Below are 16553 nucleotides of genomic sequence, written 5' to 3'. Positions count from 1 at the left end.
GGGCTTTCTAGTAACTCCCGGTGGGCGGGAACACCAGTTAGCCTTTGACGCCGTGTTTCGGCCACGTGCAGGCCGAGTGTGCCTCTTGTGGTCCATCTGTGCGTGGACTCAGGCCCTTTTTTCTTCCCTCGTCCCTTCTCTCACAGGCAGCGAGCATGCGTACGAGAGCTGTGGGGACGGTGTCCCCGCCCCACAGAAAGTGCTCTTCCCCACCGAGCGGCTGTCTCTAAAGTGGGAGCGGGTTTACCGCGTGGGAGCGGGTCTCCACAACCTCGGCAACACCTGCTTCTTGAACTCGACCGTACAGTGCTTGACCTACACCCCGCCTCTGGCCAACTACCTGCTCTCCAAGGAGCATGCTCGCAACTGTGAGTGGGAGGGGGCGGCCTGGGGGTCGTGGGGGACCGGACGGTGTCCCGCAGAGACAAACCCGTGTGCTCACGGCCTGCCAGCCCTCAGCCCCGGGTCAGATTTCGGAGTGACGTTCGTGACGTAGTAACTGACAAAACCTAAATTTGTCGTGTGCCCGCAGCAGGACAGGCTGTGGAAGCCAGTCTCAGGTAGAGCGTTGGTCCCGAACTCTTGTAAAAAGGAGTACCTAGGGGCACCTGGGTGGCGCAGTCGGTTAAGCGTCCGACTTCAGCCAGGTCACGATCTCGCGGTCCGTGAGTTCGAGCCCCGCGTCGGGCTCTGGGCTGATGGCTCGGAGCCTGGAGCCTGTTTCTGATTCTGTGTCTCCCTCTCTCTCTGCCCCTCCCCCGTTCATGCTCTGTCTCTCTCTGTCCCAAAAATAAATAAACATTGAAAAAAAAAAATTAAAAAAAAAAAAGGGAGTACCTAAACGGAGAGAGGGGTTTTCAAAAAATATATCCAAACTATGTATATTCAACGACTTTATACATCCGTTATCGTACCAGTCAGCGTTTTATGCGCATTATTAAAACATGCCCCCAAGTAGAAATTTAAAATGGGTAAAAGAGGGATGAAATAAAATGTAACTTACCAAAACGAAAGCAAGTAGAAAGTTTCAAAAGCCTTGTAACTAATAAAGAAATTACAAGGGTGGATTAGATCTTCCCATGAAGAAAATACCAGGCTGAGACGACTTATGGGTGAGCTTCATGAAAATTTTGAGAAACAGTTCGTTGCAATGCTTCACAAACCTTCCAGAGAATAGAGAAGGAGAGAAAAACCCCCCAGCTCGTTCTATGAGGTTCTAATAACTTGGGGAATGAAATTAAACGAGTACAACATAAGAAAAATTACAGCCCCATCTTATTCACGAATGTAGTTAAGAAACTTCTAGACAAACTACTACCAAACTCCAGTCTTTTTTTTTTTTTAATTTTTTTTAAATGTTTATTTATTTCTGAGACAGAGCATGAGCGGGGGAGGGGCAGAGAGAGAGGGAGACACAGAATCCGAAGCGGGCTCCAGGCTCCGAGTTGTCAGCACAGAGCCCGACGTGGGGCTCAAACTCACCACCTGTGAGATCATGACCTGAGCCGCAGTCGGACGCTCAACCGACTGAGCCACCCAGGCGCCCCCAAACTCCATAGCCTTTTAAACACTGTGAGCAGTTTGTGTTCATCGTAGCCCTGCAAGGATGTTCTAAAATATGAAAATCTCCCAAGTGTGACTGTTAAATGCCACGATCCTGATAGTGTTGTTGGGAAGTTTGAATGAATCACGGGAAATGCTCAGAATGGTACTCGGGCCACAGTTTAGTGCCGTGTAAGTGACTGCTAATTTTGCTTCCTTAATTATTGTATCAGCAGATGAAAAGGGAACGGTCACCTGCAAATAGATGCCCAAAAAAGAAATTGATGATGAGCTTTTAGTAAAGCAGCAATAGGAAGGAGTTTCCTTTTCTTGATAAATCGTTATCTACCAAACACGAAAAAACAAAAACAAACAAAAAACCCCCCAAAGTTCTCAATAGGAAAATATTGGAAGCATATACTCTTCAAAACACCGCGTGAAATAAGGGTCCCTGTCACCCCTTGTGTGGAAGATGTGTCCGTCTCAGCCAGAGTGGTGACGTGGGGGGAAAAAGGAGAGAACACACCATTGCTAACTTGAAAATAACGTTACTTAAAAAAAAAGGAAGGAAGGAAGAAAAAGAAACATTTCCTGCGTCGAAAAGCGAAAGAAACTATAAATTAGAAATTTGGCAATGTAACTAAATAGGTCAGTGTACGAAAAGTTAGTTGAATTTCTCCGCACCAAACGAGTTTTAAAAAAAAGTTGCTACTATGAAAAAAGTTTGTAGTAGCAACAAAAATGATAAAGTGTCTAGACTTAAATTTACCAAGAGATCTCTCACTGAAGGACGTTACACAAGAACCTACATACACGAAGATAGCTGCCTTCAGAAGGAAGCCTCGCTGTTATAAAAATGTTGGTTCTCCCCAGATTAACGTAGACTCGTTAACGTAACTCTGGCTGATTCTAGAATGTATACGAAAAAGCAAAGCAAAGGACTCAGTATCACCAGGACGCTTCTGAAGGAGGCTATAGGGAGAGAGATGCCCTACCAGCTAGGAAGTCTTGTCACGTAGAGAAACTAGCATGTCGAGAGTATTGGGTCAGGGAGGGACAGACTGACCAGTGCGGTGGAGCAGAGCCCAGAAACAGACCTGCACGTATCTGGAAGTGTGTTACCTACAGACTGCTCTTTCGCGTGTCTCGCATTTTAAACAAATGGCACTTTGAAAGAAGTCCGGCTTACATCTGGGAAGAGTGAGATAGGACCCCCATTTCACAGCGTAGCCGTGCACAAAAGATGCGTTCAAAATTTAGTATCAGAAGCAAACATCACACTCTGATAGCAAATGTTGGCAACTATCTTTCTGTCCTTAGGAGGGGAGATTTCTTTTTCTTTTTTTCTTTCTTTTTTTTTTTTTTTTAACGTTTATTTCTTATTATTGAGAGACAGAGCATGAGCAGGGGAGGGGCAGAGAGAGAGGAAGACACAGAATCTGAAGCAGGCTCCACGCTCTGAGCTGCCAGCACAGAGCTCGGCACGGGGCTGGAACTCAACAGACTGCGATCATGACCTGAGTCAAAGACGGTTAACCGCCTGAGCATCCCCGGGGGGCCCCAGGATAGGAGATTTCTTAAACAGGACTCAGCACTAACTACCACAAATGACGAATTCAAATGCATTAAAAGTAGCAACTTTGGTTCACAAAAAGCACTTGAAGGAAATCAAAAGGCAAACGGGCAGCTGCGAACCAGAGGCAGAACCTGGGACGCGTCGCCAGCAGAGGATCACTGCTGAGAATGTGGAAAGAATGCAGACCAACAAGGGACGGACAACCTACACAAAACTAAGTGAAGATTATGAACCAGCATTTTACAGAAGAGGAAGCTCGCGGTCAGAAGGACAGGGAGAGATGGTCAGCCTCGCTCGGAACCAGGGAAACGCCAGCACAACCGGGACCGGTACCACGGCCCAGCTCTGTGATGGGCGAAGACTCAGAAGCCTGACGACACTGAACGTCAGGCGGCACGGAGGTGAGCGAGAGCCTCTGACGCTCGTCTGCTCTGGCCTCTTCCGGATACTCTCCCGGCCAGCAGTTCTGCAGGAAAGCTCCGGGACACGTGTGTCACGACACCTGTGTAAACATGGCTGCCAGCAGCTCGGGTGCCCGTGAACAGAACGGATCCCGGAGTCACGGGTGGGCCTGGGGCGGAGCGGCCCCTGGTGGTGCAGGAGCGCGAGTGACCCGCTCCGCGGGTGAATCCGAAGGCCACAAGGCAGAGTGAAGAAAAAGTCCCAGAAGACCGCGTACGGCGTGAATTGCTGTTTATAAAGCTGACAAAGCAAGACGACACGGTATTTAGGTACACGCGCATGGGAGGAGGCTAAAAAAGAACCATGATTTTTTTAGTTGGTACGCAAGGAAAATAGGAAATCAGGCTAGAGCTGGGGCATGGAGATGGGAGCGAGAGAGGGGCAGCGGTAGGGTAAGAGGTTTGGGTTGTGTGATGTGTTCGGGGACATCAGCTGTGTTCTTTTTTGTTATTTCGTGAAAGATGGCCACGCAGTGGAAACTAGCATTTTGTAACGTCTTGGGATCGGAATGGCTCTGTGGCTGCTGCAGTTAAAATACTGAGGCACTGTGCACGCTGGAGGCGTAGCTGGTTATAAGTCCCTATTTCCGGTAGCGACCTCGGTGTCATTAGGGTTGTTTCGGGTGGACTTCCAGTCAGACCAGACTAGGCTTTCTTTGCTTTTATCTCGTGGAGGTGGTGGTGATGACCCTACTCTGCCCTAGTTTTGTTCTGTCCTTCCCTGCACCGCTGCCCTTCGTTTCTGTTTTCTCTGCGGCACCCGTCGTCCACCTTATTAGGACTGATTGAGGGACATAGAAACACCCATGAGTCCCTGCAGCCCATCCATCACACCTGGCGCGTGGGAGTGAGGGTGTGAGATGGGAGCCACTGGGATCGGCCCTGTCGGTGGTGGGACGCCCCCCTTCCCTCAGGTTACCACTCCTGGGAGGGCGCCTGGGTCGCTCTGGGTCGCTCTGCCCAATGTTGGTGAGCCTCAGTTTCTGAGGTTTTTTGGAGTAAAAGTATTAAGGGAAGTTTTAGTATTTTTCCCTGTACCCCACTGGCTGTCTGAGTGACCCCGAGTGGGCTTGGGCTGTCGTCTCTTCCTCCGCGAGTATGTGCTGTTTGGAGATCCTCAAGGATCCTGAAAAGTATCGCCGGAACTGCTACACGCTGGCTGGACCGCTTCGGCACCGGGATCTAGCCAGAAAACTGATTTTAGTATTTTTTTTCCACCCCCCACATGGAGCTCAGACTCATGACCCCGAGATCAAGAGTCGCACCCTCCACCGACTGAGCGCCAGGCGCCCCCAGACTTACCGCTCTGAGCACACGGCTGAGCGGCACGAGGTGCATTCATGTTACCATGCGGCCACCCATCCGGCTCCAGAACCCCATCGTCCCAAGTTGAAACTCTGCCCATGACGACAGAGTCCACGTCCCCCTCCCCTCACCTCCCCCCCCCCCCGCGCCCCGCATCCTGCTCTGTCTCTGTGAACTGGCCTGCTCCGGCTCCCTCGCAGGAGTAGAGTCCGATGGTGTTGGGCCTCTCGTGTCTGGCCGACTACACCAGCGTCTCGTCCCCAAGGTTCGTCCCCGCCGTAGCAGGTGTCAGGGTCTGCTTTTCTGTTCCAAGCCGAACACGGTTCCGGTATCCACCTGCACCACACGTCATTACCCATTCCCTTGTTGATGGACACTTGGCTTCTGTGCTTTAGCGCTTGTGAATAACGCTGAGAACGGTGTGTGCGAATACCCGCTCGAGACCCCGTTCCCCGTCCTCTTGGGTGTGCACCCTGGAGTGGAATGGCTGATTCCCACGGGAACTCCATTTTTAATTCCTCCAGGAGGCGCCATACTGTTTGTTTTCACAGCCCCTGCGCCGTTCCACGTCCTCAGCAACAGTGCACAGGGTTTCCAGTTTCTGCACGTCTTTGCTAATGCAAGTTCTTTTCTGTTTTTCAATACTAGAGTTCTTATGTGCGTGTGGTGAGCAGGCCGCATGCCGTTTCAGTATCGATTCTGAGACGGGCCTAAGTAACTGGGTGAGGAGGAGTGTTGCAGGCGAGAATGATTGGTTTGTGCTACAAGCTGGGTCTGTTTGAGAAGTAACATAGGGTATGTGGAACAGCAGGTATCCTGCAGAATTGAAGACGCACCTGCCCCGGGACCCAGAGGTCCGTCGTGGGCGTATGCATTAGAGAAAGTTGCACACAAGGAAGCAGGTGCGGGACTGTTTGTGGGAGCAGAGACACAGAGTCAGCAGGAAGCATGTAAGTGAACCGTGGTCTGTTCCTGTGGTCAGATACTCCAGCCCACGTGAGGGAACCAGAACCACGTCAGAACTGCCGAGCAGTTCACACTGCATGGCGTAGGTTACGTAGGCTAAACATAAACACGCTTATTGTTTGTGGGTACACACGCTCGTGCATTAGCGCGATAACTACGTAAGCGGGAACAGTTGTGACCTAGTTCGGGATCGCGGTGACCTCCGATGAGGGTGTGTGGGCAGTGCAGGGGAGGAGACGTCGCTGTCACGGCAGTGTTTTCCTTCTGGAGCCCCTAAAACGGGTTGGCGCTCAATGGTATAGGCTTTGTACGTCTCTGCATTTAAAAGATGTCGTTATTTGAAATAACGGTTAAGACGTACCACCGTCCGGCCTGCTGGCCGAGCAGCAACAAATAGTTGCACACACGGCAGGGGCTGGCGGAGCGTGGCCTGTGGTCTCAGTCTGGCCCGCTGCCTGCTCTGTAGGTCAAGTTCCGAGGCACACATCCCGCCCGTTGATGTACGGTCTGTGGCTGCATGGTGTGCTGCCTGTGCTCCCCAGAGACGGAGCCACATCGTCGCGGACTGTGTAAGAGCGGACGGCTCCCCGACCTGGCTGTACTTAAGCTCCCGGGTCTATACGGAAGAAGCTCGCCAAGCCTTGAGACGGCAGCGGGCAGTTTCCAGAACCAAGAGAGCAGAGGTTCCCACATCTGAGGAGCAAACTAAGAGTTGTCGGGGGAGCCTAAAACGTTCACGTTTATGGACCACGTGATCCAGCTTAGAAGTTAGGAAAAACGTGTTCTAAACTTCATTTTGAAAGTCAGACTTCCCACTTTTAGTAAGTAGCACCCAGGAAATATGAAAAGGGCCTCACACAGGTCAACAGCGCCAGCTCAGGGTGGTGGGGTACGTGCTGGAAGTACAACTTTGGATGGGTCACGACCCCCCACGCTCTCCAGCAGAGGAAATGCTTCCTTCGTGGACAGCGGGCTGGCTTCAGGGCATCTGGGACCCCTGTGGCCCAGCCGTTCCCTGGGCCGTGTGGCGAGACGTCTCGGGAGCTCCCCCCTCACGGTGACCGCCTCGCCCTGCAGGTCACCAAGGCAGCTTCTGCATGCTGTGCGTCATGCAGAACCACATTGTGCAGGCCTTCGCCAACAGCGGCAACGCCATCAAGCCCGTCTCCTTCATCCGAGACCTGAAAAGTAAGACTTCGTCTGCGGTGGGCGCTGGGGAGGTCGGAGGAGGGGGTGCCGGGGAGGAATCAGGAACGAGGCGACGGTCTAAGACTTCCCAGAAGAGCACTCGGGCGCAGGTGGTGGCGCTGGGGTCAGCGGGGAGGGCTTCGCGTGGGGGTGCGTGCTGCCCTCCGCCCTGAAGCGTGTGGAGGTTCGGGCCAGGCGGGGGGAGGGGCTCTCGTGACCATCACGGGAGCCACTTGACACAGACTGACCTCCCTGGGTCTGAAAGCCGTGTGTGGCGTCATTGTGACCGTCTGTGCTGTGCGTGGGCGCTCCTGGAAAAGTAGTTGACCAGTGGGTTCCACATCCTTGGTGACTGGTGTCTCGTGGCCTCTGGCTCTTCTGTTAAGCACGGAGCGTTTAAGCTCTTAGGTCTCGGTGGGGAAACCTCTGCCATGCGGACGGGACACGCACTTTACGCAGAGCTCTCGATTTCCTCGCTGGCCGCTTTGCAGGTGCTTCCCGTTTACTCTTGGGACGGCGGGGAACCGGGGGAGAAGGTGTGAGCTCTCGCCTGCCAGTCTGATGCTTCTGTCTGTCCGCAGAGATTGCCCGGCATTTCCGCTTTGGGAACCAGGAGGATGCACACGAATTTCTGCGGTACACCATCGACGCCATGCAGAAGGCCTGTTTGAACGGCTGTGCCAAGTAGGTGCTTCCCTCCACCCGCCTCTCCTCAGAGGCTTCATCCCTGTTCCCGCAGAGACGGGAGACGTGCCCCTGTCCCCAGGCTTACCGCTGTAGACCCTGCCTTCCGGGTCCTTGACCTGCTGATGCTCGCATGAGGGACTGCAGGGCCCCCCCCCCCCCCGGGGCACCTCCGGAGGGGGCGGTGGGGGCGGAGCTCTGTGCCCGCAGCTCGCTGCAGGGAGGATGCTCTGGCAGGTCTGTGTGAGGGTCGTCCGCTGTCGTCCCGGACTCTTCCCGTCTTTAGAAATCACCTTACTATTTTGATACGGAGGATGGCGGGGTAGGAATTACGTCTTTATGAAAGAGCTTGAACACTTGAGGGTAGGAGGTTTATGATTTCTGAGGTCACTTTCTGCACGGTTACTGTTCCTTCATTCTGAATTCGAGAGCACGTGACGGGTCGCCGACTTTATGCTGCGTCTTGCCTTTTGTGACACAGTTGCCATCGGGGATGGCCGGTGTCTACGAGGTCACGTAGTACATGCCGTAGTGCAGGGATGCCTCGAGCCTTCCCAGGAGAATTCCACTTGCTCTTACCCTGCAGGAGGCCTCCTAGGATGGGTCACCCCAAGGCTCCGATGGGGGCAAAGGGGAGGCAAGCAATGTGGCCTCACTGCCATGCACGTGGGTACAGCACGTCCCCAGCAGTGGTTCCCAGGCCTGGTCTCAGCACGGAATCACCTGAGAGGTTTTAGGACAGCAGCTGACCCTCCCCCCCCAACACACACACACGTACGCACACACCCTGCCAGCCAGCCCAGTCACCCAGGCCCTCCAGGGGTGGGAGAATGCGGGAGGGATGGGTAAGGTTGGGGTTTGGGCCCGTGGGCGGGAGGAGTCCAGGTTTGTGGTCTGGAGAGCCAGGTAGGTGGCGGTGAGCCTTCCAGGTTGGGGCACAGAAGTGGAAGATGAGCGGGTCTGACGTCAGGTGAGGTACGTGTGGCCAGGCACCTGCACAGCGGGGAGTTGGGTGCTTTCCACGCACCCGTCCGTGAGAAAGGTGTCGCTGGTCTTCGCGAAGTGAGAGAAGAGTGGCGTAAGCTGAATTAGTTTGATTTGCAGGTGGAAGTGACTTTTTTTTTCTTTTTGATTTTATTAAAAATTTTCAGTTGAACTTGTGAACGGTGAGTACGTATAACGTTTCTACTTCATGGAACTTCCTGGCACCGGTTCTGACCCGATGCATGACGGTGGGGGTTCGTGAGTGTCCCCGTGCACCCGACACAGTGTAGTCTGAAGCTGGGGTCGCTCTTTGCGCGTCCGTCTTGAGGCCTGTGCCGTCAGTCCTGCTGGCTGTCCCCCGTCTGCACTCGCTTCTCCCTCCTCGGTGCTGATTCTGGGCGGGCGCCAGCCTCCTTGTATCTCCTGGAGCTTTTGCTTTGGAAGCACGGCTGTGGTCGGATACAACCACCGTAGCTTTGTTGGAAGTCCCTTTCTCCCGTGGGCAGGTTCAGCCCCCTTCTCGGGTACTGTGACTTAGTCCGGCTGTGCTACTGCTCCACGATTACCCCGGCACATCTGCTGTGTTTCTGTCTCTCCGGTCTTCCTTTGCTCGGTAACTTGTGAACTTTCGGCTGGTGCTTGGGACAACCCGCGTCTGTTCCAGTGACGACTCTGCGTGCACCCTCGGAGGTGGCCTTCCTCCTCTTTTCTGGACCCTTTGGTTTGTCACTGCTTCTTGTGCTCCGTCCCTCTGTCCTTCCCTCTCCTCTCACGCCTGACTCTTGGTTGAGTTATCTCTTACGTTGTCGGGACTTCAAGTTTCACGTGTTCTCCCCCCACGTTCATCCCTACCTTTGCCTCCGTCTTACCCCCTGTTAAATAGGCCCAGGGCTGCCTGAGGCGAGTCCCTCTCTCTCTCGTCCTTGCAAGGACCTTGCCTTAAAGGGTGCGCGGTCTTTCAAGTGTGACGGCTTCACAGGAACGTTTGTAGAGCTGACCGCTGTCGGTCAGCTTTCCTAGACACCCGAGCAGTGACCGGAGGTGACGTTCGTGGTGGGCAGACATCGACTCTGGAAACGTCTTCTTACTGGTAGGCTCTGGAGACTTCTTCTTACGCCTTACTCAGCGGGCCCGTGGTGTCCGAACCACACTTTTGAATCGGCTCAGTTCTGAGCGTCTGGGCTTGAAAATGTGCAGTGATCACTTAGGCGGGTGCCGTGCCCCCAGACGCGGGGTCTCCCGGTGGAGGCGCCGGGGCATCTCCGCCCGGTCCGGGGCGGCGCCCCACCCCCATCCCAGGGCAGGTGCGTGTTAAAGGCCTCCCTGTCACGTCTTCCTTGGTCGGGGTCTCCCCCCGCAGGACCCCCTCTGTCTGGCGGCCTTTTCTTCACCTCGACCGCTCCTCCGGACACGTTCCCGCCTTGTCGCGCCCCTCCCCCGAGTTCACTTGAGTCTCGTCTCCTTCGGGCCCCACATGATTCCAGCTTCGTTTCCGACCCGATTTCCTGTTTTTTCCCCCGTATCGGTTAACTTTCTCCGTTTGCTCTTTTCTGTTCTTGGTTCTGAAACTTCTTACGATGGTTTTCCTCTCCCCAAATGCTTGCGTGCGGATCTTTACTTCCGCTTGGGATTTTGTCTCCTGCCTTGTGTGTGCTTTCTGGGGGCTCGTCTCCACCGGACGAGGTGGCTCTCTCGTTCGCTGCTCTGTCCCGATGGTGCCGCGCAGGACTGGGGCCGCTTGGGCGCAGCTCCTACGCCTGGTGGCTCCTGTGGTTCTCCATCCAGGGTGCCGTGAGCGCACCTTCTGTCCTGGGCGCCACAGGCTGGACGGCCTGTGGCGTGTGTGTGTCTCGGGACCCTGTGTCCTCTCCTGTGCTCCGCTCGCCCTTCCCCACCGTCACCTCCCCAGCCACTCTGGGGGCAGGCGCCCCGAGCCTCGCTCTCCCGCGGGCTCCCCTTCCTGAGGGGACTCCGGGCGATTCCCGGCTGCCTCTAGGACTCAGGCTCCTCCAGACCACCCTTCAGACGTGTTGCAGTTGGCTCTCTGGAATTGGGTTTTCTCCTGCCTGGGGCTGGTGTGAACCTTGAGCTGGCTCTGCCTCGGGCCGGACGGACGGCGGGTTCCGTGCGGTGCTTTGCCCCTGTTGGGACGGGCTCCTGGCTGGCTTGGGGCCACCTGGGTCTCCACAGCTGCCGTCACATGTGGCTTCCCACACGCTTCCGGCGCGTGCTGGGATTATGTCTTCCACGGTCTGGGAAGTTAAAACATCCCTCTTTTCGGCGAATGGTGGTGGTGATACGTGGCGGTGTTTGGTTTTCATTTCCTAAGTCTACAAGGTGAAAACGTGCCCTTGTATCGGTCCCCGTGGTGTAGACTTGCGCGTCTCAGCGAGCTCCCCGGGTCGGGGCCGCCCGCATGCTGAGGCAGAGAAGGGGCCAGGGCAGGGTGCCGTGGGGCGTGTGTAGAGGTGGCGGGGGGGAGGCATCCGCAGGGCTGGGGGTGCAGGGGAGGGGAGCGTGCTCGCGAGGGCTCCCGTGGCTCCACTTGGCAGCTCAGTGGGAGGCTGAGGGTTGTCTTGGATCCTGGTTGGTTAACGGGGCCGGGGATTTGACCGTGACCTGTGACCGCCGTCGTCCTGCTGAGAGGGCGCGGGGGAGGGTGTCCCTGCTGACTCCCCCTCTTAGCAGGTAAGAGGCTCGGACATAGGACAGCCAGGGGTCGGACAGGGGCGGGGGTGGTTTCCAGAGGGATGGGGCACTTCTGTCATAGACTGGGTGGGCACACGGGCGCGTTTCCCCGGCCTCTTATTTCCCGTCAAGGGTGGGGGGTCGGGAGGGGGTTCTTGAGGCAGCTGCTGTGGGGAGCGGCCGGGGACCCGCTGAGGGGCAGGATGAGCGTGCCTGTGTGGTGGGGTCACGGGCCGTGTGGTGGGGTTTTCCCCCGGCGCGCTGGGCCGGGGTGACTCAGGAGGGGGCTGCTAACTGTCATTCCCTTGAAGGCTGTGGCCTCCTTTCCAGGTTGGATCGTCAGACGCAGGCAACCACCCTGGTCCATCAGATTTTTGGAGGCTATCTCAGATCGCGTGGTAGGTGAAGACACTTTCTCTACACCCTTGTCAGGGAGGAGGATGTCAATCAGGGAAGGCTGAGAGTCCGCGCCCAGGTGGGGCCCTTTCCTGGTGGGCGGACCTGGGCGAGCCTCGGAGGCCCCGGTCTCCTCTGAGATGCACCCTTGGCCGACGGGCCCACTGTTCCCGGAGGAGGTCTGGAGCAGAGCCTCCGGCACGTGTAGATGAGGGTGGCGTTATTCTTTCTGAGCCCCTGAGCTCCTCACACGCGGCCTCTGCCCTGCCGCTGGGGCCTGGGGCCCGCCGAGGCCACGGTCTGGGACGGAGGCCATCGATGGGCTGGCGGCGCACGCGGGCGGGTTCTCGAGGGGCCGGCGGCCGAGGGCTTCTCCCAGCGCTGGGTGTTGGAGACGTGGGGGTGGCGCGCTGGGGGGCGCCCGCCCCCGCCCACTGCCGCTTGTTCCGTTGTAGTGAAATGCTCGGTGTGCAAAAGCGTCTCAGACACGTACGACCCCTACTTGGACGTAGCGCTGGAGATCCGGGTAAGGACCACGGCCGGCTGTGCTGGGTCACGTTTGCCGGAGGCCGGGGAGGCGGGGGAGGGCCGGGAAGCAGGGATGGCGAATCACCCAGGCAGGTAGGGAAAGAAATGCTGGAGTGTCACCGCCTTGAAGTAGGGGCCGCCGTTTTTGCACGATGGCTGCTGGCCTTTTCCCTGTGTGCGTTGCTTTCGTTTAAAACAAGATAGAACGTGGCTTTGTGTCCCCGAGGCATGAGGGGTGAGCCACGGTACGTGCAGGACTTGGGCAGGGAGCCGCTGGCAGGCGGGCCTTCGGGAGAGCAGCCTCCTCTCGCTCCGGCCTTCTGGTGCTGCAGCCGGGGCCGGGTCACCTGCGCCCAGGGTGTGGGGCCGGCGCGCCTGGGAGTCGTGCGGTAGCTGCCCTGACCTGTGTGGCCGGGGTCACGGTCTGCCTTGGCCCCCGCCCCCACCTCCCCTCCCGCCCCCGGCCCCACTCCTCTGCAGCACATCCTGGGTGTCAGAAGGTGGCAGCCGGCAGGCCAGTTTGGATGCAAGTAGGTTGTTGTGATTTGCTGCCTCAGCCTGAAAAAGACCTTACGTTTGGCGTTTCTCGAGTCGGCCTTTTTCTTCTGCTGCTGATTCATTTCCCCGTTTTTGTCCTTCTCAGCAAGCCGCTAATATCGTGCGCGCTCTGGAGCTTTTTGTGAAGCCAGATGTCCTGAGTGGAGAGAACGCCTATATGTGTGCAAAGTAAGTTCCGTTTTGCTCACGGCAGAGAGCGAGCCATCGGGGAGGACCTCCGGCCGCCTGACCCGGCCCTGCGGCCATCCCCACCCCTCCCCAGAGGTGACCGCCACTCACATTTCTTGAGGAGGATATATAGATCTTAAGACTGAAACCTCTTCACGATGCAGATGGAGTGGCCACGGTTTTGCAGCTGGTGTTGGTTTGCGTCGCACTTAGGATGCGCCAGCCCCTGTTCTGAGCGCTCCTCACCCGGGAAGCAGGTCCCCTGGCGACACAGAGCGGCATGGTGACCCCACGTGGCCCTCTGCCGTCCCGCCTCTTGGACGAGCTGCCTTCTGTGGCCTCCATCAGCCACGGCAGACGTAACTGTGACCTCGTTCTGCTAAGGGTCACGTGGGTTTTACTGCGTGGGCGTTGTGCTTTGTATTAGCTCCTTCAGAAGCTATAGTCGCTGAAGATTCTTTTTCTTTTTTGATTTACTTTGAGAGAGAAAGAGAGAATATATCCCAAGCAGGCTCCACACTGTCATTGCAGAGCCCAACGTGGGGCTCGAACTCACAAACCACGGGATCGTGACCTATTTGGATGCTTAACCGACTGAGGCACCCAGGCATCCCCACCCCCCCACCCCACCCCCGCCAAGAATATTTTTCCTGATGCTTTTCAGATTCATTATTCCTCCCCTTCCTTCCTCTCTCCGAATCGGCCTCCCTGTGCCCTGAAAGCTGTTTGCTTTCCTTCATCTTCTCGCCCCTCATCCCCTGGTCTTCCGGCTTCACGCTCAGTGATTTCCCGCCCGCGCTGCATTACTGGGCCACACCCGCTCCAGCTCGCTCCTTCCTGTGTGTGTGGAGTTGCCTCCCTGTGTGGGCAGGTGCTTCCTCAAGACTTTATAGTCTCCAGCTCTTCGGCGGCCCCAGGTCCCTGTGGTAGCGTTCCTTCATTTAAGCCACGGGGATTCGGATCTAGGGACGCAGAGCACGAACTGATCACCTTTTCCACCTGCCGCCCCTCACAGATGCAAGAAGAAGGTTCCGGCCAGCAAGCGCTTCACCATCCACAGAACGTCCAACGTCTTAACCCTCTCCCTCAAACGCTTTGCCAACTTCAGTGGGGGAAAGATCACGAAGGTGAGTGTTCACTACAGTGTCCAGTCAGCGCGGTCGGCCGCCTTTAAAGAATACAGGTTCCATGGGGCGCCTGGGGGGCTCAGTCGGTTGGGTGACCGACTTCGGCTCAGGTCGTGATCTCGCGGTTCCTGGGTTCAAGCCCCGCGTCAGGGTCTGTGCCGACAGCTCGGAGCCTGGAGCCTGCTTCGGATTCTGTGTCTCCCTCTCTTTCTGCCCCTCCCCTGATCACGCTCTGTGTCTCTCTGTCTCTCAATAATAAATAAACGTTTAAAAAAAAAAAAAGAATGCAGGTTCCAGGCTCTGCCCCTGAGCCAGTGACTTATAGTCTCAGGAAGACCGGGCTTAAGAGCCTGCATTTTTGTAGAATCTTCCAGTGATTGTTATTTTTTTATCTTTTTATTTTATTATATCAAAGTGAGTCATTTATTTTAAAAAAATTTTCTTATAGTTTATTTTTGAGAAAGAGAAAGCGCAGGGGAGGGGCAGAGAGAGAGAGAGAATCCCAAGCAGGCTTTGCACCACCTGTGAAGAGCCCAATGTGGGGCTCGAACCCATGAACCGTGAGATTGTGATTGGAGCCGAAATCAAGAGTCAGATGCTTAACAGACCGAGCCACCCAGGCGCCCCATAAGCCTTTTATTTTTTAACTTAATTTAATTTTACTTTACTTATTTTTAAGTTTATTTATTTTGTGAGAAAGCACGTGCACTCACAAGTGGGGGAGTGTCAGAGAGGGGGAAAAAGAGGGAACCCCAAGCAGGCTCTGCACTGTCGGTGGGGCCCAAACTCACGAACTGAAATCATGACCTGAGCCAAAATCAAGAGCTGGACGCTTAACTGACTGAGCCTCCCGGGAGCCTCTATTTTATTTCATTAACTTTTAAAAAAATTTTTTTTTCAACGTTTTATTTATTTTTGGGACAGAGAGAGACAGAGCGTGAACGGGGGAGGGGCAGAGAGAGAGGGAGACACAGAATCGGAAACAGGCTCCAGGCTCTGAGCCATCAGCCCAGAGCCTGACGCGGGGCTTGAACTCACGGACCGCGAGATCGTGACCTGGCTGAAGTCGGACGCTTAACCGACTGCGCCACCCAGGCGCCCCTTTCATTAACTTTTTAAAGTAATCTCTATGCTCAACATGGGGCTTGAACCCACAACCCCGAGATCGAGAGTCAAGTGCTCTCCAAGCTGAGCCAGGCCGGTGCCCCTGCACGATGGCGTTTTTAAAGGAAGATGTCATGTCATAAAAGCGGTTAGAGCTGATGATGTGGTTTGGGGAGGACACTTATCTGAGCCTCAGTTTCCTTGCTGGCAGTGATGTGGTGATGGGGGCTGACTTAGAGCACCACTTCCCAAACTTGTGTTCTGCACAATGTGCTGTGTGTTTACAAAAGACCGTATTTTGTACATATAACTGTGTTGTACTTTGAAAGCATCTGCCCAGCTGAGTTTGGGAACTGCCAAGCTGCAGTTCAGCAATTCTTTGGAATTACAGGCCTTCTCAGAGCCTTTATTAATAAGCTGTGTTGCATTTTGAATTTCCAAGAGGGGACTTAGGTTATGAAGGGTTTTCTGAAGTTAATTGTTTGGGATCCGGTCATTCATTCATTCATTTTACTCACACTTAATGTGCTTATGTCGTACCGTGCCATCAGTGCTCTGGGAAGTTGGCGGGACTTAGCGGTAAATGAGATCGTCGTGGTTTTTCCCTGAAGAGCTCATATTTCACCTTAGTATGTCCCGGAACTAGTTTTCCATCAGAAAACTGTTTGATCTGGGGGCCCATATCTGGCAGGATTGGATGGGGGCCCGTGAGCTTAGTGTGTGTTGAGTTTGTTGAGATTCCGAGTTTGTCATTTTCGGCTCAGGTCACAGTCTCATGGTCCGAGCCCCTTGTCAGGCTCTGCACTGGTGGCTGATGGCTCAGAACCTGCTTGGGATTCTGTCCCTTCTCTGTCTCTGCCCCTCCCTCTCTCTCCCTCAAAATAAATAAGTAAACTTTTCTTTTTTTTTAATTTCTCTTTAAAAAAGAAAAGTACACATTCCAGGTCTCTAATGGTATAAAGCTCCGAAACAGTCAGAGCTGATAGACGGCGACAGAAATCACAACAGTGGGTATTTGAGATGCGGTATTTCCCGGGGTACGAGGCTTCCGGCTTGATGTCTGTGTCTCGATAGGAATATGGGTCAGTACGCGTTTGTCAGACTCCGCTCCGTGGTTCACACTACGTAACTCATACTTCGTTTTTAAAAGCGTCTGTTGTGTATAGGCAGAGATGCAGGTAAATCTATCATTCAGAGGTAATTTTGTTTTTCAGAGAGACAGAGAGAGAAAGGGAGGCATGAGCGGGGCAGGGGTGCAGAGAGAGAGTGAGGCATGAG

General features: G+C 55.0%; 1 protein-coding gene across 3 annotated transcripts in view; it reads left to right on the top strand.

The window, feature by feature from the left end:
• The window catches only part of USP36 (ubiquitin specific peptidase 36), a 37597-nt gene that overhangs the window by 5242 nt on the left and 15802 nt on the right, over positions 1 to 16553 (top strand). For all 3 annotated transcript variants that reach the window (XM_040456563.1, XM_040456562.1, XM_040456561.1), the window contains exons 4-10: positions 147 to 368; positions 6928 to 7038; positions 7620 to 7722; positions 11725 to 11792; positions 12246 to 12316; positions 12962 to 13044; positions 14060 to 14171. In XM_040456563.1, coding sequence (XP_040312497.1) covers positions 147 to 368; positions 6928 to 7038; positions 7620 to 7722; positions 11725 to 11792; positions 12246 to 12316; positions 12962 to 13044; positions 14060 to 14171 — 770 coding nt within the window. The remainder of the gene's footprint in view (positions 1 to 146; positions 369 to 6927; positions 7039 to 7619; positions 7723 to 11724; positions 11793 to 12245; positions 12317 to 12961; positions 13045 to 14059; positions 14172 to 16553) is intronic.

The sequence above is a fragment of the Herpailurus yagouaroundi genome, unplaced genomic scaffold (assembly GCF_014898765.1).
Source record: "Herpailurus yagouaroundi ecotype Mexico unplaced genomic scaffold, PumYag 217, whole genome shotgun sequence".
In the NCBI taxonomy this organism is placed as follows: domain Eukaryota; kingdom Metazoa; phylum Chordata; class Mammalia; order Carnivora; family Felidae; genus Herpailurus; species Herpailurus yagouaroundi.
The sequence above is the reverse complement of the archived record's forward strand: the minus strand, read 5'-3'. Positions and strand labels throughout refer to the sequence as shown.